This window comes from Falco naumanni, chromosome 1, assembly GCF_017639655.2.
Source record: "Falco naumanni isolate bFalNau1 chromosome 1, bFalNau1.pat, whole genome shotgun sequence".
Lineage (NCBI taxonomy): Eukaryota > Metazoa > Chordata > Aves > Falconiformes > Falconidae > Falco > Falco naumanni.
In genome coordinates this window covers 122320136-122347151 of record NC_054054.1, presented here as the reverse complement: position 1 = coordinate 122347151, position 27016 = coordinate 122320136, and the positions used below count along the sequence as shown (strand labels likewise).

The following is a 27016-nucleotide window of genomic DNA, read 5'->3' as shown; positions in this document are numbered from 1 at the left end:
AAAACTAATCTGTGTATTGTGGTTCTCTTCAGTTGCCATTGTTTCATGCTAGTGCTTGTTTTTTAGAGAAAGGGATGGTTAGATTCATGTATCTATATTCTTGCAAACTGGGTAAAAAGAAAATTCCAGAGCTTCTAGCACAGTTGTGCTGAGCCAGTTGGGGTTAATGGAAAGACTTTTTTTCTAAAGGAAATGATTAATTTTGGATTCTTAAGAAATTGCAGAAACAAAATGCAAGTATTTTACAGCATTTTAGAGCAGGATTCGCCTCTTGTTCCTTTGCCTACTGTGTGTTTGGGCTATAAATTAAATGGATACAGAATCCCTCTGGCTGTGACTTAACATGATGGTTGAAAACAAACATACCTCAGAGAGAGGATGTTTTGAAGATACAATCTTGAGTTTTATTTATCCATTGTTACCAAGTTTGGGTGAAACTGCAGGTTTCAATGCACAATTTCAATCAAATCAAGTAAACACAGGGTGAGGGAGCTGGCTGGCTGCCCCTCCTGTCACACCACCCACCTCTTGACAGCCACACACAGGTTCCTCATACCTGGGGAGCCGGGGCAGGGCCCAGGCGCTGCATGGTGAGAAATGTGGAACGTGCGTGTGAATCCCAGAAGCAGCTGGTGATGCTCTGAACAAACCCCCGTCTGTTGTGAGCCCCTTTGCTGGGGCAGCCCCACTGTCAGTCACGGGGGCTCCTTGCCACCCTCCTCTACGCAATTTAGCATTATGGGTTTGTTTAAAAAGCTTGTTAAAAGTTTTTGACAAGTTCTAGCCTCACGACTCAAAACGAGGATGTGTTTGAGCTAGCGAGCCACAGGCCCACAGCTGAGCCCCTGCAGGAGGCTGAAGCCAGAGCTGCTGAACTGATCTTAGATCTGAAAGTTTGCTGCTGTGACTACAGACCTTGCAACTATACATACTGCTTGCTCTGTACAAATTTGGGGTAATTTATAATTCTGATAGGCAAATCATACCTACTTAAACCACTTTGAATATTAAATCCAAAAAAGGCAAAGAATACTGGAACAGCTGTCCCGATGTTTGTGCAGCCACATGTACATGAACAATTGATTCTGCTGTGCTTCTAACTTCCTGCTCTGACTGAGCAGCACTTTGAATCCGCACTCTCTGGGCAAAGGGATAGATTTAGCTCAGAACCACATGGAGAAGTTCTCAAGTAATTGCAAGGAAGCAAAGGGAGTAGGAACTTCAGCAGCTATTTAAATGGTAAAATTCTTCAGTAATTTTTAATATTAAACATTATGGGTTTTTAGACAACAGGAGAGGTCAAGCTTACTCAAAACAGAATTTCAAGCCCTCTTTGACAATGCAGAACATAAATTGCTCACCTGAGCTCTAAACATTCCATCTTCTGCTCCAGAAGCAAAAGCTGTAGTTGTGAGGGTGTGTATTTACCCTTTACATCTGCATACCTTTGTCTGCACGGGTGGACACCAGGTGAGTGCTGAGAAAATACAGTGCGGCTGCGAGCCTCTGAAAGATGACGGTGCCTTGCCCCAGGTAAGCCCAGGAAGAAGTGCTTTGTTCACCTACAGAAAAATAAAAAATGTAAACATCAACAGGTGCTCTTTGGGCCCTTCTCTGGTAACACACGAGACAGCTCAGCACGACGTTCCTCGGCGGTCCCCGCCAGGCAGCGGCGGCCCCGGGGGGTCGGGCCGCAGGGGGGGCGGGTGCCGGGCCCCTCCCGCCGGGGCGGGTCCGGGCCACGCAAATTCCCGGAAAGCGCCACCGCCGCTTTCGTTTTTGGTGCCGCGGGGCCGGGCAGCCGCGCCATGGCCCGCTCGCCGCCGGAGCCGGGCCTGGCGGTGCTGGAGGAGGAGCTGACCTGCTCCATCTGCCTTAGCCTCTTCAGCAGCCCCGTGACCGTGCCCTGCGGGCACAACTTCTGCGGCTCCTGCCTGGAGAGCGCCTGGGCCGGGCCGGCGGCGGACTTCAGCTGCCCGCAGTGCCGCGCCACCTTCGCGGGCCGCCCGCAGCTGCAGAAGAACACGGTGCTGTGCCGGGTGGTGGAGCAGCTCCGGGGCTGCGCGGGGGCCGGGGAGCGGGATGGGGAGGGGGAGGCGGGGAGCGTGGCCGCGGACGCCCCCGGGGACCCCCCGGTCCGCTGCGACAGCTGCCTGCGGGCGCCGGCGGCGCGGACCTGCCTGACCTGCACCGCCTCCTTCTGCGCCGAGCACCTGCGGCCGCACCAGGACAGCCCGGCCTTCCGCGACCACCAGCTCTGCGCCCCCCTGCGCGACCTCCAGCGGCGCAAGTGCCCGCAGCACAACAAGCTCCTCGAGTTCTTCTGCCGGCAGCACGGCTGCTGCATCTGCTCCCTCTGCCTCCTCGGGCACAAGCTGTGCGACACCAGCCCCCTGCAGCTGGCCAAAGCCAACGCCGAGGTGAGCGGTGCGTGCTCCGGGGGGGCTGCAGCGCCCTGCGAGGGGCACCCCGGGGCCCAGGGTGTGCCAGGGGGAGGCTGGACAAGATGCGGAGGGCACACCTCACTCCTGGCCTTGGCAGCACATTATGGGCCCTCCAGAGCCTGCTCGGCCCCAGCAGGGTCGTTCCTTGCACTTCCCTCCTCTCCCCACGCCGGGGGGGCGGGGGTCTACGGCACTGGCAGCCCCCGGCCCGGCCAGGTGGCCTCCGCGGGCGTCACCTGTGTCCCGGGGCCCCCGCTGTCAGCCGTTTGAGGGACCCTAGGCAGGCGCTGCTCTGTGTACGTCCTTAAGAAGCGATGATGTGTCAGAGCAGCCCAGGGGCTCGCTAGCAGGTGGAGAAGAGGCAGGAGGAGGTTGGCAGGAGCGGCAGGAAGGGAGGCTAGCCTTCCTCTCCTACAGCCCAGCGCAAAGTCAGAGGGTGGATGAGTAAGGTGTGCTTGAAAAGCTTAGGTGGCCAGTCTCCCATCTGTTTGGCAAGTGTGTGTCCTTCTTACGCTCAGAAGTCCTCCCTGATTTAGCTTGGCAGCATATTGAACTAAAGGGATAGGTAACTCCCATCTGAGTGATAAAATTCTCAATTAAAACGAGGGGTGAACAGTCATGTCAACCCAGTGCCCAAAGTCCAACCTGAGAGCCAACAGAAAGTTTATTCTTGGCACTGGGAAACCCTGGGCTGATGAAAACACCCAGGCTGTATCGTACAGAGAGACTGAATCAACAGCTGCTCCTGCTGCTGGGAGGTGGAGCTGCGGGGAAGGCACCTGCTGCACGAGTCAAACACACGTGGGAGAGGGCTTCTGCGTCCCCCAAGGCTTAAGGCGCAGTAGATTTTAAACCAATAGTGCTAAATGATTACAATGGTTATTTAAAACGTCCTGTAAATATGATTCTTGCTGCAGTATGTGTGCCCTGACTGAGGGCAGGCATGGCAACTGCTGCGCTGAACGCCCTTCTGATCTCTCCTGTTGCAGTCAGCGCTGAAGAAGAGACTTGTGGAGCTGCATAATCAGTGTGAAAAAGCTGCTCAGGCAATGAAGGCTGTGAAAATACATCAAAGCCAAACTACTGTAAGTGGCCGTTCAAAATGCTGTCGGGTTGCTTGGCATACACTGCCACTGTGCGTCACTGAGGGTCACACTCTTGTGACAATGGCTGCAGTACTGAGATAGCACTGGCAGGAGAAGATGTGGTTGGGAAGGAACAGAAAAGGTGTTTTGGCAGAGCCAGCCAGCTCCGTGGGAGACGGGAGTAAACCAGCCACTGTGCAAGGGGTTTATAGCCGCACGTGCTGACACACTCGGCCCGTAACGGGGCTCAAACCCCTCCTTCCCTGTCGTACCAGAAAGTGTGTGTCTGTGCAGCCCAAGCTAAAGGATTAATGAGCTGTAATGGCTGCACCGGTGCAGAAATCTTGTGATGGTTCTGCCCCATAAATGACCACAGCTAATCCTTGCTCTTAGCTGACGATTGGGGCTGCTGTTTGTACTGATGGTACATCAGTGGTACGTGTCACTTGCACCGTCCTTTCTGAACCGAGTGGTAGAGACCAAGAAACTGTTAGTAGTTTTGTGCTCCTCTGGAACATCTCTTGGAGAATCAGGAATAACTTTGTATGAACCAGAGATGTCGCATCTCCGAGGCAGAAATGGCTACAGCTGTCCAAGGGGGTGTGTGGCTGTCAGGGTTTAACCCCAGCCAGTAACTCAGCACCACACAGCTGCCAGCTCACTCCCCCCTCGCCCAAAGGGGTTGGGAGGAGAATCAGAAAGGAATGTAAGGGTTGAGAGAAGATCAATTTAACAGGTAAAGCAAAAGCCACGCCTGCAAGCAAAGCAAAACGAGGAGTTCATCACTGCTGTCCACTGGCAGGCAGGTGTTCAGCCATCCCCAGGACAGCAAGGCTCCATCACACCTATTGGTTTCTTGGGAAGCCAAATGCCATAATGTCAGATGTTGTCCCCCTCCTTCCTTCTTCTTCTTCTCCCAGTTTATATACTCAGTGTGATGTCATATGGCATGGAATACCCCTTCGGCTAGTTTGGGTCACTTGCCCTGGCTGTGTCCCCTCCCAGTTTTCCGTGTCCCTCCAGCCCTCTCGCTGGCAGGGCCCAAGGAACCTTAACTTAGTATAAACATTACCCAGCAACAACGGTACTAAACACAGCACTATACTAGCTACTAAGAAGAAAGGTAACTCCATCCCAGCCGAACCTAGGACAGCGGTGTGCCAGTGGTGGCATGGCCCTGTCCCAGTGCCAGTGCCCCCTAGATGGCCCGGCCTCTGCCCGCAGCCGGGATCTGGAGACCAAGAAGTGTCCTCATTCCTTGGGAGTAAATGCGTTTTCTTTCCTAACAACACAGAAATACACAGCTTTTCTATGGCCTGTTTCAAGTAATTCAAGCCTACATGTTCCTCAAAGGCTTTCTTGTAGTAGTAGTAGTAAGCAGTACTTTGTCCACAGACTGTTCTTTTGAAGCCAGTGTCTGTCTGTTCTTCATCTGTTCCAGGAGACAGCTTCCAGAAAGATTGATTTGATCAGAAATGAGTTTTCAGAAATTAAAGCTTTAATTGAAGAAAGAGAAAATCAGATTTTGAAAGTAATTGCAGATGAAGAAAAGAGAGTTTGGAAAAAGTTTGATTATATTTATGGTGTTCTGGGAAATAAGAAGAATGACATTCAGTCTCTGAGAGATCAGATTGAGGTGGCACTGACTGAACAGGATGACGTTCTGTTTTTGAAGGTAATATATCCTTTAAATGCAAATCCAATTCTTCTTATTTCGAGAATGTGGAATCACAAAAACCTGCTGTGGTAGTCCTGCTCTCCAGACACTTTCAGTTGAATGGTAATGCAGGCGTGTGCAAAAATCTGCTACAAAAGGATGTCCTGATAAGTACATAAATACCAATGAAAGGGAGATGCAGTGGTGTCTGGTAACTCGCCCCAAGTCAGCTACTACCTCTACAGCCCGCAGAGGGGCCAGTGGGTGAGAGAGCTCATCCCTGTGAGGTGTTGCAGCTCTGTGCTGTGATGCTGGTGGATCCTTCTGGCTTGTGAATCGTGTGGGTTGCTGCTGAAGTTTTGCCATGGGTCATTGTCTGACTGTAGCCTTTGCTGCTTTAAATTTGAAATAAATGTACAAACCCCACCCTGTTTATAATAGTTTGGTTGTATTTTTCTCTCTCTGCTACATAAGGTGGTCTGTACAAGATCTTCCATTTGCCTTTTCAGAAAGCAGCAGCACTGCAACGAACACCAACAAAAAGTGCTTTCATTCCTGAAGTTGAAATGGACCAAAACCTGATACACTCCACTTGCCAGTCTGCCATTAACCTTAAAGACACTGTGAAACTTGCAGTGACTCAGTGTAGGGAGGAAAGAGTGGAAGGTAACGTACTGCTGGGAGAACTGGCATTTTCTGCCTTGCCTTTGAGCACAAATGAGGGATCTTCCCCTCCAATCCAAGTATCATTGGAAAAAAAAATAGTGCAGCACGTACAGTTGGCTAAAATAAATTGTGTCTTCCAGCTCCTGCAGTCCTGCATTTCCACACAAAAATGCTACAGTCTGGGCTAAACTAGGAGAAAAAAATTGCATCAGTGTCTCTTCGCTTTTATCTCTGCTTGGATAAGCTGACAAGTACAATACCAAGCCCTGCCGGCACACCTCAGCCTTTACTCCCTACAGTAATCTATGTTTTTATTCTGTAGCAGGGCTGGATGCAGTTAGGATGTGGATTTCAGGGAAGTCATAAAATGCTTTAGAGTGACAGGACTATGGCTACCCAGCTGCGAAGGTGCTGGTTGTGTAAGTGGTGTAGAACAAAGCTCTACTTACCGGGTTAAGCAAAAGTGTCTTCTGGACTGGGGTATGGGTGTCTTCTGTGCTGTTACCATCTCTGCTGTGTGTCACATAAGTTCTTCCCATAACTGAAAAGTAAGATTAAAAAATGTCCTTGCTAATGCATTAATGTTCCTGGCAATACAAACCGTAATGTAAAAATATCACCATTGCAGCAAAACTAACACCTAGGAAAACCAAAGCCCCTCCACTAGCTACTCCAAACAGAACCTTTGTTGGAAGACAGACACCGGGACCATGTAAGTATTAAAGAATATCATCCTCTCCTAATTAAATAAGAATTCAAGCAGTTACCCAAGAGCCATTTGCTATAGCAGTGATGCAGTGACTACCTGTAGCGAGTGCTCTGGCATGGGAAAGGGAGGGAGGGTGGCTTGGGCTGTTTAGTACTGGATGCCTTGTGAGCTGTAAAGCAGCAAACTGCACGGATACGATGGCGCATTAGCCTCCGTGTGCTCCTGCAGCGGTATCAGCAGGCTGTAAAGCAAAGCAGAGCCTCCCAGCCCTCGGGTTCTTGCAGACTTTTTTTTCATTTGCACTAAACGTCTGTTGGCACGTTTGATGGATTTGTATGTCTTGAATCCTGCTTACAAGCTGTTCCATGTTCTGGTTGTTTGGTTTTTGGTTTTTTCTTTCCCCCCCTCCCAAGATCATGCCTCCAAAGAGAAGAACTTTCCCCAGACTCCAGCCGCTTCACAGGTCGAGGCAGATACCAGTAAGTGGTGATGAACAGCAGCCTTACTCAAACGTTTTGCCAGCCACATCTTGCCTACAGTCTAAGGCTGGGGTGATGCAGACAGTCTGTGGCAGGTTATACGAGGGCCTCAGTGTTTTCTGTCCAGATACTAGTATTAATGTGGCACTCTAGCCTGTTCGGAAGATCTTCCATACTGTCTTGAAATAAATCCAAGTGTTAAACACACCCTTCTACTGAGCCCTTGACACCTGGTCCTTTCCATTCGCGAGTCCCGGGTGTGGAGCACTCGGCGGGGTCTGTGGGGGATGCTGGACTTGAATGGACTTTTGGCTCCTGTTGCTGCACCAGAAGTTCCATTGTAAAAAGATAAGGAACAGGTCTGGGTACCTCATGGGAAGAGGCTTATTGCCACTTGCCTGAACACGCTGCATCCTGGAGTGGAGATGAAGCTCGTTCTGGGCTTGTGACCCTGTGAAACGGAGAGAACAGGAGGTTGTGCTTCACGTGCAGCTTCCTGGTATGGGTGTATTTGTATGTGGCTTCAGTGCTTCATATGCTGCTGCAGCTTCAGAAGAGCCATGATGATGGTGTCAGAGCTGGCAGAGTCTATCGGTGGCTTTTCAGTCTCAGTAGAGCTCACAGGTCACCTTTTTCTCTCTCTCTTTTTTTTTTTTTTTTTTCTTCCCCCCCTCCAGAGGAGAAAAAGAAACCTGGTAAAATTGGTGAGTCCAAACTTTCCGCATACTTACTCTAATTTTCATTAACTGCTCTTAAAATGATAAGTAGGTGGTCACTAGTGTTGGTACATTAAGCAAAGGTTCAACTCTTGCTCTGAGAAGGCTCTTACTAGTTACTCTGAGAGCGATCAGGTGCCCAAAGAGGTTGCCCAGAGACAACAGGGTGTTTTCAAAACTTGGCAAGACAGTGAGCAACCTGAGCTAATATTGAAGTTAACCCTGTGTGGAGCATGAAGCTAAACCAGGTAACTTCTAGAGGTCCGCTTCACACCATCACAGACGCGCTCAGGTTGTTAAGCATGCAGGGTTTCTTCCCAACTTCCCAACTCTCTCTTCTGCCGACACAGCACCAGACGTGGGAACACCGAATGCTGCAGCTGCCGTTTCAACCAAGGAGCTTATTGACAGCTTTCTGAAGAAATCCAGAGAGGAGCTTTTGCAGTGTAAGACACCCAACTTAAAGATGAGTTTACTAATTAAAAGTTATATTACTTAAAGATGAGGGTTTGGCACTTACTGCCCTGGTGGTATATTCCCTCTGTAGTTATCTGCAAAAAGACTTCTGAGGGGGTTTAGTTGGCTTGGTAGGTTATCAATTGGTTGCTACAAATGAAGGAAATTTTTGGAGGAAAAGTGGGCAGGAGGTTTCTAAGTGTTTCTTTTGCCAGATGAATCAAATTTATCTTTGGTATGCAGCTATCTTTACAAAAGGAGATGAAGTTTTCTCAGTAATGGCTTTGGTTTCCTCCAACATGACTGCATTAAGGTAGCCCAGAAACAGGATGTGTAACACACTGGGTTTCTCTTTGAAATGACATGTAGGCTTTTATGCAAGGCCATGATGGCTTGCTTAAGATGCTGTCCAAGATGGCATATGATACGGTGTACCTTTTGCTGCCAGATCAGCAATCCCCTTCTTCTCCCAGCACATATATATATATATATGTGGTGAAGGAATCCCATGGGGATGCAGGGAGGAAGGAAACTTGCCTTCCATTTGCCTGAGGTGTAACACAGAGCTGCAGTTGAACCCAACAGCTGTTCCTGTGGCCCTAAGAATTGCCTGCAGTGTGGAGGAGAGCAGAGAAGGGAGATATAAACATGTCTAGGAACAAGTGCCTAGGTGGGACAGTACAAATAAAAGTGCTTTGCTCTTCAGTAAATTCAAACAATTCACGTCATTGCAGATGCTGTTAACGTCATGCTGGACTGCAACACAGCTCATAACAAAGTGATTCTGTCTGACGGATATACCAGGATGTCTGTCTCGGATACCTCCCTGAATTATAACAACCACCCTCAGCGCTTCACCGATTGTTTCCAAGTTCTGGGGTTGCAGTGCTTCAAGAAGGGCATCCACTACTGGGAAGTGGAACTGCAACAGAGGAACTTCTGTGGCATTGGCATCTGCTACGGCAGCATGGACCGGCAGGGGCCCGAGAGTCGCCTGGGGAGGAACAGCAGCTCTTGGTGTATTGAGTGGTTTAATTCCAAAATATCATCCTGGCATAATGATGTTGAGAAGTGTTTGCCCGCTGTGCACGCTACCAAGATCGGTGTGCTGCTCCACTGTGAGGGAGGGTTTGTGATTTTCATGGCTGTTGGAAAGAAGCATAACTTGATCTACAAATTCAAAGCTGAGTTTACTGAAGCCCTGTACCCTGCCTTCTGGTTATTTTCCAGTGGCACTGTTCTCTCTCTATGCCAAATGAAACAGTAAGGACTCTGTCCTTATTTATTTCACCTAAGTGCTTACATGCAGGTAATCAGTCCTGCAGCAACTCTTTGTATGTTTTAGTCTAAGAAGTCTCGAAGATTGTTCGAGACTAAAATTATTAGCTCTTTTAAGCAGCTTGGGAAATCTGCTGGTTCTTTGGTCTGAATCGCTAAAGCCTTTAGATATAGTGATTCAGTAAAATGTTGATGATAGTAAAAACTATAATGAAAGGTTTAGCAAAGACTTTGATTGTCCTTCTGAAAGCAAAGTTATGATACAAACTGTTAAACGTCTTCAGTGCCTTCTGTGGTTTGCTGTAAAGAATCTCCAGAATTAATTTTCAGGTCTAGATGTGTTTCACAGGTAGCAGTAACCCCTTTAGCAAGGAATTCTTCCTTGCTAAATTCAGGTTCCAGGCTTTGTGGTAGGTCCCAGTGTTGCCTTTTTCTCTGTACGCAGACTGTTCATAGTCAGGATCTGCAACGTACACGTTGCCAGTGTACGACTCCATGAGGTGGTACAGAGTGAACTATTAAAATCAGTAAGTTCAGGTTTTATGATGCTAAGTTATAAAAGCTAGTATGTCAAATCTGATCAGAATGGAAATGCAGAGACTTTTAGAGTTGATGGATAAGAAATGGTGTCAGAATCACCAGGAAATATATGGCATTGACTCAGAGACTGGGAGTATGCCAGTCTTCAGGAAGACAGCCTGCAAAGCAGTAGTGTGCTCCCTGTCATAATACAGTTTGTGGGATGAAGCATTCTGTCTCATGTTGTGACCCAGAACCTGCTTCACATCTTCACACCGAAGGCTCTTTGTGTGCTGAGTTCAGGGAGTGCTTTTTTTGGCTTGTGTAGGGAGCGTAAAGGTGCTGTTTGCTTAAAGCAGGGTCTCCTGTTGTAAAGCTTTTCCTCTTTGGGAGGCAGGATATTCTCTGTTGGTGCATCTGTAGTAGTTCGGGTGGCAGACACTGGATTTCCTACGTGTTCCTGGCGCTCTGATTTGAGGAGTCTCAAGACAGTATGCACAGTGCCTAGAAAATGCTGTTTCATCTCTGTTCGAAGCCTGTAGGCAGAGAGGTGAATCTCTTGAAACGTACAGGGAATTAGCACAAAGGAGAGTATATGTCCATTCCCACGAGGATGTATTTTTAATTCTCCTGGTGTCCTTTTCTTTGGGTTGTGGTGTCTTCAGAAGTCCTCGCTCTGTACAGGGGGATCTGTAGTTTTGCATTTCTTACAACTTTAAAACAACCAGTAGGCAATCAAGGTATTTGGATCTCATAGTAACTGGGCCTGTAACTTGTTAATGCCTCTGGAATCACTGTGCTAGCTCTGATTTCTTGTAGGAGCCCATGAAGAACAGGGGAGCTCGCTTGAGAGACTTCCTGGGCTTTGATTTGCAAAACTCCCCCTTACGGGACTGGGTGACATAAACCAGCGGCTGCAGGCAGTGTGGAAGGGAGTTGTCGGAAGGCTCAGAAGAACCTCTGGGACAACATTTCACATTCGCCAAAGTGCTTTAGAGGGAGACTTGCAGGAATTCAGGCTTGGCATCTCTGTTTTTACTTGGTTTGTAAACTCTTAGTACTTTGTCAAGGATAGTGTAAGTCTAGTAAGAGGCTTCCATTTCCTTGGGCAGAACAGGATACGGAATCGGTGGTGGACCTCAGCGTGCCAGGGCTGTCCTGTCTCAAGGGTCTCAGCATCCCAAAGCACAGCCAGCACTAAAACTACCAAACTAAGCAGAAGACTCCAGAAGGTGCAGGAAGGAGGATGTGTCCTGCTAGGAGCAACAATGAACACAAGGCTTTTCCTCCTGCACCTCCAGTTTTTCAGCAGCGAGGGACAAAAGCAGTTTCCTCTGGGAAATCCTGTCCCTTTAGCCGCTTGGCTGTGCCGCAGGGCTGCGGATCCCCTTGGCAGGGTGCAGGAGGAGTACGCTGCCCCTTGTTCACGGGGGGGAAAAAAGTGCTCTGGCAGTTTGTGCAGTGGAGAAGGTCCACATTTCCTATTGCTTGCTTCTTGACTTTCAAGTGGGATTAATACCAACCTCTAAGACTATGGGCAGCTTTAGCTACAGTCTGGAGTGGTACTCAAGCAGAGTAAAGGAGAGGGGTTTTATTCTGCCACACTGGACAAGGTGGGATGCTTTACCTGTGACACTGGCGTATGACCAACACTGTAAAATATTTAAGGTGTCTGGGATTACCACAGGCAGTGATACAAGCCTGCTGCTGTATTCCTGGTTCTCTTTTTTGTTTGTTTTGTGCTATGAACGACTAGAAATGCTAGAATGAGGTTCTGTTAAATTGGAATTAAATGAGAAGTGCGTAACTGAATTACGCTCCTGAAAACTGTTATTTTCATTAGCTTCAGATATCTTTGGATATATTGAAACATCAGGGTGACAAAACATTAGAAAAAAAAATACCAGTTACAGCATGACAAATAATGGTGCAAAAGCCTTTTCAACACAACTGAAGTGTTTTACTCAGCCAGTAACTAGCAAAGCTGTACTGGTTTTAAACAAAATGTAGATACGAGCATGTGTTTTAATTATACTTATTTTTTTTAACAGTATGAAGTATCCAACTTATCCAGTCTAGAAAAAGAACCAATTCTGATGCTAATAAAACCATGAAGATGTAGAATGATTTGCATATTAATGAACAACTGAGAATAAACAGAGAAACGTTTTCCCACTGAAAATACACTATCTGTTTAAATCTTTTCTTCAATAAAACCCATCAGTAAAATACTGCAGTTAGAAAAATAAATGCTTATGTAATAATAAACCTGTTGATGGTACTGCTATATCAGCCATGTACTTCATGTTATTTCATATATATTTATCAGCTAGACATCCTTGTCAGGGCAGTAGACATAGATTTTACGCCATCTGTTTTATGTGTGTGCTTGTACCTGTTCTAGAAGTTGACTGTTGATCTTTTGATCTAGAAAGTGAATGAACGATGACATTCTGAATTCAATAAATATTCATGGTAAACCCTAACTCTGAGTATTTTGTTCCGTGCTCAAAGTTGAAGCAAGCAGTAAGGAAGGCAGAAATAAAGACGCTACAGCGTACAAACAACAGGTCTTTCACTGCATAACTCACTGAGTTACACGAGAACTGGGGAAGAGAGAAAAGGGAGACAGCTGTGGTATCCTCCGGACTGTCAAATGCTGTCCTAAACTATCCCCTTCACCTGAGCTATGCACCCTTTACCAGTAATGCTGCATCCTAGCTAGTAACCAAAACCGGGACCTTTTCAGGTAAGCAAAACCATGGTCAATAGCTGGAGGAAGGTGAATGACTAAGGGCTCAGTATGTGCAGTGGGATTGCTTAAAAAAAGCCTTAGGTGATGTCCAGCATCGGCCAGCTTAAGTTAGCTCTAGAAGCAGCAATAGGTGACGATTCCTTACATTGCTCAGTGAAATCAAGCTAAAGCATTTCTGGTTTGCAAGCTGCTGCCTCTCCGTGTGGCCAGCGGAAAGCAGCTCAACAGGGAGCTGTTCTGGTGGCTCAACAGGCTTTTAAAGACTAGCCAAAACAAAGGGACCCACAAAACAAATTAAAAATTGACTTTTCCACTTAAAAGTTCTCCAAGTGACTTAGGCTGATGAGGGTTTTGGAATAAACTCCAAAGAGTTTCCCAGTCAGACAACAGTATTGCTTGATCAGTGTGGCAGGTGGTAAAAAAACAAAAAACCCCAAGAAAAACAACCCAGCCTCCTCTTCACTAACTACTTCTCCCATGACGTCCCTGGGATTAAGAGGTCAATTAGGTCTGCCGGAGTTTGGCATTGTTTTCCAAAGAAAGACAAATAGATATTTTGAGCCTGTGTAAACTTGACGGTGACTACAGCCTGGGTCTTGAGCAGGTACTGAAACCTCAGAAGTCAGCATGCTCGTCACTCGTACGAGGTCTGTTTCCTTACTTACTAATGTAACTCCGTCGTGATTTAGCTTTGGGAGCACTTTTTCACAGCAAAAGGTACAACAGACTTGGACTCCAAAGAGTCTCTGGGAACATACGTGAAAGCGTTATCAGAAAGAAACCTAATACTTGTTTCTCTTCCTAAACCAAAATTGCATTTGGCTAATATTTACCAAAGTGTGTTTCTATGGCCAGTTTTCTGACTCCTTTCCATCTCTTCCCTTCGCTTCCCTTCCAACTGAGTGGCTGCTACTTCTCAAATCATCGATATGTCAGTTAAAAACGTGTCACGGTGTGGTCATTGTGTGACTCCTATTCAAAGCCCATGTCATTTAGACTTTCATTGGCAGCTATTCTGTCCCATTAAAAAGTTCAAGACAGCAATTTGTGAATCTTGCTCAGTCAAGTAGAACTGTGGAAAAAAAGGAGTTATTTCAAAAGTCAATTAATTGTGGCCTGTCAGAGTGCTCCTCATTCAGTTTTCTCCTAGGCCTTGTCATGGGCTCACATCTGTCAGCCCCCTGTTTCGCAGGCTGCTATCAGATGCTCTTACATTGAAAATAATGGGTTTATTCACACCATTTGTTGGACTTTGTGTGGTAGACACATTTGTATACCATTTTACGGTGTAACAATCCCATTTACATAAAATATAGGCAATTATGTGAGTCTGGCCAAAGCAATAAGGGAGGTGGGAGGAGCCACCATTAAAATAATAAAAGGTAACTGAAAAGAGGCAGATAATTTAGCTGAAAATACCATCGTGAGCAATTCTAGATCCTAAATTAGTTCAACAGAACTTTAAGGAAGTGAGTTACTTGTATTTTGTCTGTGTTTGTATTAAAGTCATTAATGTTTTTTAATGTAAAAAAAGAATTTGTACAGCACCTTTTTTACAGCACCTATGTTCCATTTCAAAAATCAAGTAGTTCTTGGTGGGGGAAGGAAGGGGTTTTTTTTTTTGCTTTATGGTTAGGTTTTTCCCCAGATTTAGAGAGTTTCCAGATCTGTCTGTAGAGGAATGTTGTGCCTTAGAAGCCTGATCCTGCAAATCCTACTTTTGACGGCAACAAGTTAATTTGTGTGCAGGTCCATTTATATGAAGTCAAACCCAAAAGCTTTAGATGAAATTATCAGCAGCACTTTTCAATGAAGTGTAACAATTTTTCTTTTGGAGTCAGGAATACCATTCCTGCAAAAGTAAATCCCCTAGGATTCAAGTCAAGCATTAATTTTGCGTGAAACTGATCGACAAGCAGTTCGGCTATCCTTAATCTTGGCATAGGTAATGTCATAGGTAAGGACATGGGAATTTTGCTGTAACTTCTCGAGCCCACAGCACAGAGGGCTGCTGCTTTGTGGCACGCTGACGGCATCCCTGGAGCCCCTGTATTCCCTGTTAGCCCCCGATTCATTTCAGGTACTTGCCTACAGATGACAGTGAGAGTATTCCTTTAGCTAGTGAGACAGCCACTGCTCTACCTTCAGGGAAATAGTTTTTCAAACATTACTAGGATTATATCCTAAGACAAAATTATAAATATGTTAAATATTACAGGAGCATGAATTATCCCTAATTATCTCTAAATTATCACTGTGGCATACTGAAACCAAAACTCACCACTTTGAAATGAAGAAAACCATTTAGAAAAACTACAAATATTCTTGATTGACTCTCCGTGATTACTTTGGAAGCCTTGCTAGATTTCAACAGAATGAGATCAAGACCATTAAAAAGGGAGAAAAAGATGGATTCTTGGTCAAGGACAGAGAAAGAAAAAAAAATTATTCCTCCTCACTCGCTGAAGTTAAGATTACAAATCTTAATGCAGAATGAGCTCCTAGAAGAGGTATTAAAGCATGGGCTTTCTCACTGATGGCAGAAGGTATTAAGTACTTGATTCAGTGGCAAAGCTCAGCATAAACCCCTGATTTCAAGACTTTGGCATGCAGCTCCTGTGCCTTCCTGCTAGAACTGTCAAGGTTTCTGAAAGCCGCGACTTTGCCATTTCATACAGTGACAGAAGACTTACCCTACTTTGTTATGCAAACACAGTTCTTATCCTTTTGTTTGACACAAAAGTTGAGCTTATATTGCAGCAAAAACTATTGAAACATTTACCTTAAAAACAGTCATAAATTGGAGAAAGAGAGTGAATGAGTCAAACCTCTAACAAAGGGAATAAGCCTGTATTCGTGTAATTCATTTCCTACAGAATGGCATGTTGAAAATTCAGTGCCTTTGAAACTGCACAGAAGAGGCAAGGTAGACACGAGGAGAAGGCCAGCTGCATTCAAAAACGGCCAAATCCACTCTGGTGTAAGCAGGCGAAACCTCATTCAAATCAGTCAAGAAGACTTAACCCACGGTGTCTATTCACAAACCTTCACTTCACGGTGTTGGTCCAGTCATTCAAAGACTTCGCAGAGATTCTTGCGGCTCTTTTGTCTTTCAACGAACAGGGGAAACGTCCTGTCCCTCCTTTGATTCTCTATCTACGCATCAGGCACAAGCCCGGCAAAGAACAAATGATTGAGTGTGTAAAGAGCCCTGCTGCTTTATGAAATATTACACATCAGAAGGATTACGGAAAAGGCTTTGCTTCCTTCCTGGAAGAGGCTGAAAGACCTAAGCTCGCAGTGCTGAAAGGAAAAATGTTCTACATGCTTTCCTGGGTAAAGATAATTCATTGGGTCAAATTCAACCACAGTTAAGAAAGATCACTTGGTTGCTTGCAGGTGTTCACAAATGTGTTTTGACTGTAACTTAGGTCCTCCCCTTCCCCATACGAGGTTTATCTCAATTCTTAAAGTTGGCACTAATGAGAGCTGGCACCCAAATTCCTCCAAGAATTGTTTTTCGTCACCTCAGCTCTCCGTATGTGAAACCATTCTGGCCCCATCTGCCTGTATGCAGAGTTGAATAAATTGATCCCCAAAGACTGTGTTGGGGGGGAAACAAACAGCCCATGAAGATGAACATGAAGATGCTTTTGGCATCCTCACTTTGTTTAGGTACCCATTCCCTGAATACGTGAATCGCTGTGCTTTTGTAAGGCTGCCTGGCCCTATTTATCCATCTTGAAAGGAGCAAAATCCACAGAATTTTTGAGAAACAACTGAACAAGGAGTTTGTTTGGTGTCATAAAAGATGCTTTCTCTTCTATATGGCTGCTGAACACAGAATGACAAGCTCCTGGGATGTGGGACTTCCTGTAATAGATCTCTGGAACAGTAGATTATATCTCCTTTAGGACATCTAGGACTTTTTTGAAAGGTTTTAATCATCTATGGAGAGAGCAAGCAACAGAACAAATCTTACATGGCAGACTGCTGCTTTATGGAAGATGCCTGCTCTAACCATTAAGCAAAAATTATGGTCAGTTGCAGCTTGAACTCCTTGTTGCTGTTCTTCACCACTCTTGCTCCCAGTCCACGTTTCTATCTTTGTAAGTTTTGATTTGCATTGGTTTGAATGCTTCATGCCCTCAATACAGTTGGTCTCTGCCTGTTCTTTTGCAAGGGGGCCACCAAACAGAGCAGTGTGGGTGAACTTGGGATACATCCAATGACACACACAATGAAGCAGTGGGCATTACAAACTGCTTGCCTCACGTGTTTTGTCTCTGTTCAACCTCTTGTTGTCTGAGAAGGCTAAAATGAGTACCTAAATGCAACTGTTGGCTCCTATTACACATAGACTAACACGGCCCGTGCAAGGAAGATTATTCCCCTTTAGCTTTTATTCTACTATGGCTAAAGAAAGGATTCCACAGTTCAGTTAGGAACCATGGGAGGTAGAATGCCAGAGCAAGAAACATTGCTTGCTGCCCTCAAAACTAAGTACTTAGGCTGACAGAGCTTAAAACACCGAAAGATGAAATTAAAATGCCTTGATGTAACCACAGTTCCTTGCTGCGATAATGGCTGTCCACCCTGTCACACTAACGGAGTCAGTGAAGTTAAAGAGTGTATGGCCTGATCGTATGTTACTCTTAACCATTTTACTGCTCTTCCACTGATTCAAATTTTTCATCTTTTCCCAGTGGAAACACTGGCTGCTTTGCCCCACTGTTACTCATGTTTGTATCTGAACACCCTCAGTCTTGATGTTGCGAGAAATTTGGACCAAACGTAAACAGCAGTAGCACTACTGATGTTAGCACAGCAGAAATTTTTTTGAGTGTAGGCACTCTATACATTACACGTTTTCCCCAGAAAAGTCAGAATATTTGTTTTAAAACCTGAAACAAATGAAAACAAAAGGATTTTCTACAGAAAAGTTTTTTACCCCACCTCATGGAAACATGGTACCTCTACTAGTTACTGATACTGTGATAGTTATCTCAAATCTATGCGGTATAGGGAGATTACAGTCAAATAGAATGAACATATACAACATCCACGGTCTTTAATAAGCTTTTCATTATTCTCACCAGCTGCAAGGATTTCAGGTTGCTCATTGCAAGGCTGATGAATCCACAAGGCTGCGGATTAAATCACCAGATCACAGGCATTTCTAAGTATGTTGTTTCACTTCACACTGGGTTGTTTTAGTTTTTCAACAGCTCATTAACTACACTAGTTACATGCTTTAAAAAGAACACATTACTTCAAAGGCATGATGCTCTATGAAAGCAAGTATTATGACATTAACGCTATAGGAAATGGCTAAGGCCCCTTTAAAAGGCAAAACCCCACAGAAGTTTGACATAGACAAATATATAAAACAACAAAGAAATGCAGTACCTCCCATCTACACTAAAAGAAAACATTTTATCTCTTATTTTCAGTGCAAATACCAACCAAAGAAGAGTACTCCATTTAAAATCTGAAATGTAGCACTGACCTCCAGCTCTCAAAACCCAAGTACTCTGATACCCCATCCATCCTCCAACTTTACAACGGCCAGTTCACTTAGGTCTCTCCTGTTGTTCCCTAAACAGGAACCAGAGGTAGTTGTGGGCCCAGTACCATCAATACCAAACATTACATTCTCACACAGCCAATGCTACAACCAAGACCTCCGACTATTTCAATGTCTTTCCCAAACACCTTTTCTCATGTGGTAGCGATGAGATACAGTGTTAGTGTTCATATTAGCTAAAGTGCTGTATCCCTCCTTGGCCTGTTTGTGTGAGGAGCAAAAATAAGATGCTGTCAACTGTGCAGAAACCAGAAAGTGCTGCAGAACTACACCAGCTGTGATTTTGCCCCAGAGGGTTAATCTCTCTGCTAACACACAGAAGGCAAAAAAACTGGCAAACCCACCAATTGTCTGAAGGGTTAGTAACTATGGCCAAGACTATAGTTAGCAGTCATCTAACAAACAAACAAACAAACAAAAAAAGGAGCTATTCACAAGGGAAATCAAGTAGAGATGGGGGAGGAGAGAAAAAAAGCCTAGAGAAAAAGCACACAGTATGTACACAGAGCAGATGATGTTGGAAACAATTCTGTAACACTGAGCCCAAGCTGCTTTCTAACCACAAAAAAAAGACTTTTTCAAAATTCAGTTATTTTGTGAGGCAAAGAAGATGCGAAGGAGAAAATAATGCAACCAATGCAAATGTGGATTAAAAGTCAGAGTTTACATGGCTCACAGAGCCATTATCTTCAGGAAAGTCTCCAGGTCTCAGTTTTGGTGAAATTGTTAGCTTTAGCCCTTGGTTTTAACTCTACTTCAAGACTCAGCATCCAAAAGCTGGGCTGAAAGTTTTCCACTCTCAACTCCAGTGTCACTCCTGTCAGTTGAGCTGAAACTCACATGGGTTGGCTCCTCTTTCTCTGGCAGCCTGGTAAATGAACATGAAGTCTTTAAATCGAGGAGCACAGCCCAGCCAAGCTTCACCAAAATGTTCATTTCCAGTGAAAAGGAAATCTCCACCTCCCTTCTTCACCTTGCACTGCAGCAGGGTTTGGATGGGGCCTCGCCATTCACCACTTGCTTCATCCTGCTGGAAAATTCTGTTTTTCTGTCTGTAGACTTTCTGGACGCTGATATCAACCTGTGACGTGTGGTTCTCTGAATCGTGGGAAACATTTCGGATAGATCCTTTCACCACTAGATGTGAAGAAGACAGGAGTTGGTTATGGAGCAGCAGGTAAGCAGTTCAGGTACTAGGAGCTCACTGAATGAAATAACTGGAGAAGCAGATTTGTTGTGCAGTCTGGACACCTACCACCCACAGGTGGGCACATTTCTGAGCACACACTGCATCCTTTACACGGAGGATCCCTACGCACACACTGCTATGTGCTTGGAAGCATGCTTTATGACTACTCAAATCAGCTGCATCTGAGGAAAAAGCATATAACTTGCTTGATACTTCCAAGTAGCAGTAAAGGATAAAAAAGCACATGAAATGAGGTCAGCCCAGGAATTTGTTTTTTTCAGTCTATATTCCATGACAATGACTGTCACAGACAACCTCCTTCCTGTCTCCAGGGGGCTCTGAAGCTTTTCCTTTGACAGCAGTAACAGAGGTTGATCCAAGAAGAATCAGAATATGGCTTGGTTGGAAAAAACAAGAGCTTGTTAAACATTTTTTCATTTAAAGGTTTGGCATTTTTTTTCCCCTCAAAAGAAAATGTCATCCATCCACCAAAAGACACTTTAGGGAGATGATAAACAACAAGCAGAACTCTTAAAGTTACTTTATTTGAAGCCTTATTTAAAAAAAAAACACATAGCATACACATACTCCCTTCTCCCACAATGATCCTAGCTGTCTTCTGGGAATGAAAGCATAACAAGCCAGAGACTTTTTGATGGAAAGCACCCTTTGCATCAACTGTATGGAGAATGAAACGTCCCATCTGACAAGTGTTTGCTGTCCTGAAGCCATCTCTCTTATTCTCACCGCCCCCATTTTTCAAAGCAATGAATTATTCTTCTACTAACTAAACTAATTTCAATCCCACATCCAGAGAAGGCTTGAAACATGCCACCATTTGAGCCAACAGCTCTTGAGCAAACGAGAGGTTATGAATGCAAGGGGAACACCACCACGCTTCTGCCACAAAGCTCTTTCATGCAGGTACAGAGAACTCCACAAGTCAAGAGGCAGAAAAGGCTTATTTCTGAAGCTCCCAAGAACTTCCTCATTTAATGGCACTTCCAGTGGAACCCAGAACTCTGCGTAACAGATGTCTCTGCTCTCTGTCTGCCTCTCCGTGTGATCATTTTTAATCAGATGCAGTCAAGTCTATTGACAAGCTATAATGCACTTGCTCCTGGTGCTCCCAGTTGCTCCAGCACTGCTCAGGGCCTAGTGACTGAAGACCTCCACCTTCAGAATAACTATAAAGCCCCTATTCACTCCCAGTGCCATTTACACTTTCATTAGCAGCTATTTTCTCTAATCAAAAACGTTGATGATGGCAATTTGTGAGCTTAGGGCAGGGAAGTCAGGCCATAAATAGAGTCAGTTCAAAGGGCCATTTCTTCTGGTCTGTTGCTGCTGTAAGTGTAAGTGCCCCCATTGTGTGCCTGGGCCTCCACATCTGTCATCTCTGGGCTTTCAGGCAGTGCGAGGGGAGAGTGCCTGGGAACTGATAACTTCACGAAGTAGAAACAACGAGCTGGACTGCACCAATTAATTTAGAAGAAGAAAGAAAACTACCCGCTAAGGAGCACTCTAAGGGAAGCATGCTCCACATGCTGTTTTTCTATCAGCACAAAGATCTTGGTGTTTGATTTTATCAGTAGCCTTGAAGTATGGCAACCTCTAGTAGGAAAGCAGTAATTTGGTGGATTTTTTTATACACTGAATAGGGTTAAATATAGCTCATAATTTTATTTCTTTATGTAGGTATATTTACGGCAATATAATTGTGGCCACATGGCAGCTCTACCACTTTAGCTACTGGACATAATCAAAGAGGTACAAATCTCCATGTGCAAAACTATGGGAATAAAGTGAATGAATCACGATCGAGAGAAAAAGGAAAAAAATACCTTGCATTATTAAGTAGAGAAAATGGAAAAAGCTTTTAATGTACCATCGAATTTCTTATAATTTCTTCCCTTAGAGAATATTCAACTCTGTTTTCTCATAAGGCATGAAACCTAACCAGTAATCACTGGAAGAAGTTTGAATCACCTGAAATCCTTAGCTAGGTCACAAACAACTTACTACCTCTGTACAGATAGAACTGGGAAGTACGCAGATTGCGAGGGAAGAGAGAGAACATATTAATCACTGGGGAAAAAACTCACCAAAACAAAAAAACAAGGATGAAGGAAATAAAAAGGAACACACCAAGCATGTATAACCTGTGTGTACGCGTGTCCACAGGCGTGTGACTTGTACTGTGTGAGAGCCAGCAGCACACTGGTGAGAATTACTTCCAGTTCGGTTTTAGACCATAACCCTTCTGCCTGCAGGAAACAAGTGCCTTGAAAGAAAGCTTCTTCCTTCTAGGTTTCATTCCCCCCTCCCCAGTCTGAATTATTTTCCACACAGATAACTTCTTTCTCGGATCAAAGAGCAGAGTCATGCTGTTATTTTAAGAAAAGAAGCAAATAAATCCAAATAATCAATGCCTAATTAAAGGCAAAACGACTTCTCTTTAGTCAGCTTACCAAAATCACTGCTGCAAATGGCCATAAGCAGTTCCACGTTGTCACAAGGCCGGCACATAGCTAGAAAAAACCAGAACAGTTATTTTAATACTATAGTGTGTCTCATTGCTGAAGGACTGGTGAATTATGAGGGGAAATGGGGTAGAACTACTAGCCTAGAGAACATCATGATCAGGTGCAAACCAGAATTCTTGTTATGCAAATACAACCGAAGCAAAGAAAGAAGCACAGATGATTTGTAAGAGTCACTGAGCGACAACAGGGCCTGGCAGCACACAATACCTCTACCAGCTGACGAAGCATGCAAAAACTATAGCAGAAAACACAGCACCTGGCACACGCTTACCCTCCATCTTTTTTCAAACTTTTCAAATTTGGTTCTGTTTTGGCAGAAAGAGGGGAAGAACCTCCTATATTACTTCTAGGTTACAAAAGATAAGAATAAAGAGAAGCATCTATGTGTGTGCTGGGAGCTACAACAACTTCAGTCAACAACTACAGCCCCACAGCCAGGGAACGCTCCAGTATTGTCTACTGAAATACCAGCAATCCAGCGTGGACGTGGCCGAATTTTCTTTCAAGTGTGAGGTAGCAGCTTAAGTCATTCAATATATTAGCGATAAAAGAAAACACTGCACGCCACACCTGAAGCTTTCATGAGTCTAACACCAGGTTGTAGGGTTCATTGAATCAATCAGGCTCTGTTCCCCCATAAATGTCATTTGTTATCCACACACTTGGTATATACCACGTTTGTTACCAAAAGCTCCTGCCTTGAGTACTGGGCCATCAGGCCAGTGATGCTATTGAGCACTTCCTAAAATAAGCATGTTCCCCGAGTTAATGCCATGAAGCTCCAGCAAACAGCAAAGCAGCACCTTGGGCAGGTTAACAAAGAGGGGAGGAGAGATGACAACCCAAACGCACTACAGTTGCTCTTTTTATTTAAACCCTCCGTTTTAAGGGCAGCTTCTTGTCATTGCAACACGGCTTGAATACTCCCCTTTTTTAACAGCAGGTTTAGCCAGGGTATTCTTTATTTCAGCAGCAGGGATATAACGGCAGCAGTAGGTGGGTCTTGATTTTTAATAACCAGGATGAAAAAGAGCCCCTTCAACCTCAGTGCTCCTTGGATACATAAAGCGGGGGGAGTATATAAGCATTATTAGGTGCAGGATTGCGTTGGTGTGAGAATAGGAAAGAACGGTAAATGAAGTTTCAAGCAATTTAGCCAGCTAATCCCATTTTCAACTCTCATTCTAATTTTCAGCAACTGTCTTGAGACCTTGGGACCTGATTAATTTAAATCCCTTCTGAACATAGGATTTAGGCTCCTAAAACCTAATAAACCTCCTAAGGCACTCAGTTGTCCTCAGTGATGGTACCGCCAGGGGCTGGGGACACCCCTGTTCACAGTGCATATATCCAGGACCAAGCTGGCTGCTAATGGAAAAGCAGAGCTTCTTTTTACATTGCAGTGTTCCCTCCTGTGCCTACATGATGCCCCCCACAGTAGAAATCTGAATATATACTGCACCAAGCAGTCAGCGAGCAGGAGAAGGACCTCCCTTGCAATGACAAACCCCTCAGGGCTGTCACTAGGGCCACACAGGCAAGGTCAGTGGATAACCAATGCCACCGTGGATCTGCCCCAGTGGGGCAGCCCTGAGGTCTGGCCCTGCTCTTACCTTCGACCAGTGCCATCTTTTTGAAGTCGGAGCCAGTAGTGCTCTGGTTGCTCAGCAGCTCATACTGGAAGCTGGCTGTCCGGCGGCTGATGTCCCTCTGCGGGCTGGCCTGCAGGAAGAGGGCCACTCGTTGCGGTGCGTGGGCACTGAAGCAAGACACGTGGTGAGGTCGAGCTCCTTCTGCCTCGCTTACCACCAGATGCAGCTGCCCAGCATGTTCCACGTAGATGCTGGCACCCTGAAAGTCGCTGGCGGGCTTGATGCAGACAGTGGTGTGCCGGGCACTGGCGAGGTTGGGCTCCAGGAGGACACGCAGGGCTCGTGCTGGGTACATCCACTCCAGGGAGCCCTCGGTGCAGCGCAGATGGACCTGCTCCACCGCGCGGGATCGGGGCTCCCAGCTCAGACCGCTGCCAAGGCAATGGAATCACAGAACCACTCAGGCTGGAAAAGACCTTCAGGGATCATCAAGTCTAACTGTTAATCCAGCACTGCCAAACCCACTGTTACAGATCTGCTAATAAGTTAGAATTTTTATTTGATTTTATAAAATCATTTGGAATAAGAAATATATTTTAATGAAACTTGTAGTTGCACAGCAAAAGCTGCTGTGAAATCCTCTGCACAGCCCTGTAGCAAGGCCAAAAGAATAGGCCAGAATCACCTAGTAGGAATGATTAGAAATTAGATAACAGACTTAATATTCAAGATGATTGAAGATAATTGGATACAGTATTTACAGGTAGACTGGGGAGAGATTTCTTTGTATTTGACTAGTCTTCTGTATGTAGAAAGTGTATTGAAATGTCAGAATATAGAATTAATGGGAACTGGGGAGAGTCGACTGGAACAACTTGTCGTTACCTGCCAAGAAACCGTGAACTTTAGTAAAAAGTAATTCTGGCAGGGGGAGATCGCGACCACCGACTCATATACCACCTACCCAAATCGTACCCAGACCCATTTCTAGACTTTTCTAACCTTTACTGCGCAGAATTGGATTTGGGAGGAGGATATGTTAATGATTTTCAGGAAATATTATGATTATGCATGAATATTTAATGAATATGTATGAATAAGTTCTATATGAGGTGTATGATACTGAAGTTTGGTGTGCGTTGATCGTGAGAAGACTCACTCACACACCCGGTCGTCAATAAAGAAGTGTCTGCTTATCTGCATCACATTGGCGTCGGTAAATTCTTCATTCCGAGATTTCGGTAACACCACCACTAAACCACTTTCCAAGCATTTTTAACACCTCCAGGGGTGGTGACCCCACCGCCTCCCTGGGCAGCCTGCGCCACCGCTGGGCCACCCTTCCAGGGAAGGAACGTTTCCAACATCCAACCTGAACCTCCCGCTGCAGCCTGAGCCCGTTCTCCCTTGTCCTGTCGCTTGTTACTCGGGAGAAGGGACCGACCCCCCCACCACCACCTACAGCCCCTGTGGGGCAGCTGTGGGGAGCGGTATTGTCCCCCCTGAGCCCCCTCCTCTCCAGACTAACCCCCCCATCAGACCTGCGCGCCAGCCCCGTACCCATCCATCACTGAGGACCCCGAGACACGGCCCCCAGCTCCCACTCGACCCCAGCAGCCCTCGCACAGGCTCCCCCGGCCGCAGCGGCGGTGCCTGGGGCGGGCAGGGCCCCGCTCGGCTCGGGACAAGCGGCCCCGGCCCCCTCCCCGCCTCAGGCACCCCGGGCCGGTCCCGCCGCCGGCGGGCTGGGGCAGCTGCACGGCGAGCGCTGCTGTAACGCCTGGAAAGTTGGGTCTAATAAACCGCAATTTCTAAAATTATTATTGACGTTTCCCGTCAGAATTCACAGAGACAGCGTTCCTAACCGGCGCGGCCCCGACCCCACCGCCCTCAGCGCCCACCGCGCCCGAGGGACCCAGCCCGGGCCCGCCAAGGCACCAGCGCGGCGAGGGCAGGGCCGCCCGCCCCCGGCCGAGCCACCGCCGCCCCCCAACCGCCCGGCCGTACCCGCCGGCGGCCCCCGCCTACCTGCCCCGCCAGCTGCAGCGGTCGGCGCCCGCCAGCAGCAGCAGCCGCAGCAGGGCCAGGAGGCAGCGCCGGCCCCGCGCCGCGGCCATGCCCCGGCCACCCCGCCGCTGAGGGGCGGCCGCCGCGGGCCGGGATATAAGCGCGGGCGGAGGGAGGGGGCGGCCGGGCTGGGCCGGCCTCCGCCCCGGGGCCGCCCCCCGGCACCCCCGGGCCGCACCCCCGGGCCGCCCCCCCGGCACCCCCGGGCCGGGAAGCCCCGCGCAGGCTCCCGCGCTCGGGCTGAGGAGCAGCCGCACGCGGCGCCAGCACAAGCCCGGTCCGCGGGGCGGCCGGTGCACGGCCCAGCGTTTAACCCCGCCTGCACCACTGTTAGAGTTGAACTGAAATAACTTAGAGTCCGAAATACATTCACTAGGTGCTTATTAAGGCAGGAAAGCAAAAACAGCGCTGGCCGGCCGGGGAGCCGCAGCTCCATCCAGGCTCGCAAATTCCGACAAGTAACACAGCCCTTTTATCCTCAGCTTCAAGGCCGGTTTAAGCAAACAGTTATGCTTTCAGTCCCGTAGCAAGAAGCTGTATATTAAAAAACTAATCTATTTTTACACTAAGGTCTAAACAAAAACAAAAGTTGTCATAGTAACATGAAATTATGGTTTAACATTTGCCTTGAGAAAGTACATCGTGCAACCTCATGGTTAAGTCTTTTCTCACCAGACAGAACATTCTCAAATCTGTTGCAGCAAGAACATTCCTTTTGTTAAAACCCCATTTGATCAGCAAATTACCCTTAGTTACTTATTACACCATCACCTCTCCCGTCCGTGCACCAGAAAGCACCAGGGCCGCGATGATCATGCTAACAGCCAGGCTGTGCTGCCAATAACTAGGTTTCTATACGCATTCACCTTTCCATATTTTCAGTGAACAGCATAGGGAGCTGCTCTTTTGCAGGTTGGCGGGAGCCAGGCGCTTTTCTGCAGCCCTTGAGCGTGGAATCGGGATTTTGCAGCCGGCCAGCACAACGGCGGCTGTGCTGCTGGGTGGCACATGCAGGGCCCCGCCGCTTTGTTCACCGCTGGGCGCGATGCGCTCGGGCCCTCCGGCCATCTGTTACCGTGTGGGCGGCAGCGTGTTCTCGCATGGCCCGCAGCCGCGTGGGGAACGAAGCGGGGTTTGTCGGCGGTGCTTCTGCAACCAGGGATTTTTCTGTAGAAGGAAAATACATTTGCTAGAGGAGATAGCACAAAAGCAGAGGTTTAGTCCTCAGATACACTGAACTCCTTGAATCTTATTTGGATCCCCATACAACT

At 46.5% G+C, this 27016-nt stretch overlaps 2 protein-coding genes across 4 annotated transcripts; one reads left to right on the top strand and one right to left on the bottom strand.

Annotated features, from left to right (window-relative positions):
- Positions 1-15: 15 nt before the first annotated feature.
- LOC121082474 (meteorin-like protein) lies at positions 16-25807 on the bottom strand. 2 transcript variants are annotated; one of them, XM_040581901.1, is made up of 5 exons: positions 25707-25807; positions 23700-24109; positions 22012-22071; positions 6302-6393; positions 16-1562 (listed from the first exon to the last, which is right to left on the bottom strand). In XM_040581901.1, the coding sequence occupies exons 1-5, from the start codon at positions 25793-25795 to the stop codon at positions 1425-1427; spliced, it is 789 nt and encodes a 262-aa protein (XP_040437835.1). In that variant the 5' UTR covers positions 25796-25807; the 3' UTR covers positions 16-1424. The 2 variants fall into 2 exon arrangements, with proteins under 2 accessions (XP_040437835.1, XP_040437834.1); XM_040581900.1 differs by lacking the exons at positions 16-1562; positions 6302-6393 and adding an exon at positions 17819-19488.
- Positions 1769-12495, top strand: LOC121082470 (E3 ubiquitin/ISG15 ligase TRIM25-like). 2 transcript variants are annotated; one of them, XM_040581891.1, is made up of 9 exons: positions 1769-2420; positions 3434-3529; positions 4971-5204; positions 5696-5852; positions 6481-6564; positions 6975-7040; positions 7718-7744; positions 8107-8202; positions 8947-12495. In XM_040581891.1, the coding sequence occupies exons 1-9, from the start codon at positions 1809-1811 to the stop codon at positions 9477-9479; spliced, it is 1905 nt and encodes a 634-aa protein (XP_040437825.1). In that variant the 5' UTR covers positions 1769-1808; the 3' UTR covers positions 9480-12495. The 2 variants fall into 2 exon arrangements, with proteins under 2 accessions (XP_040437825.1, XP_040437826.1); XM_040581892.1 differs by lacking the exons at positions 6975-7040; positions 7718-7744.
- Positions 25808-27016: the final 1209 nt, after the last annotated feature.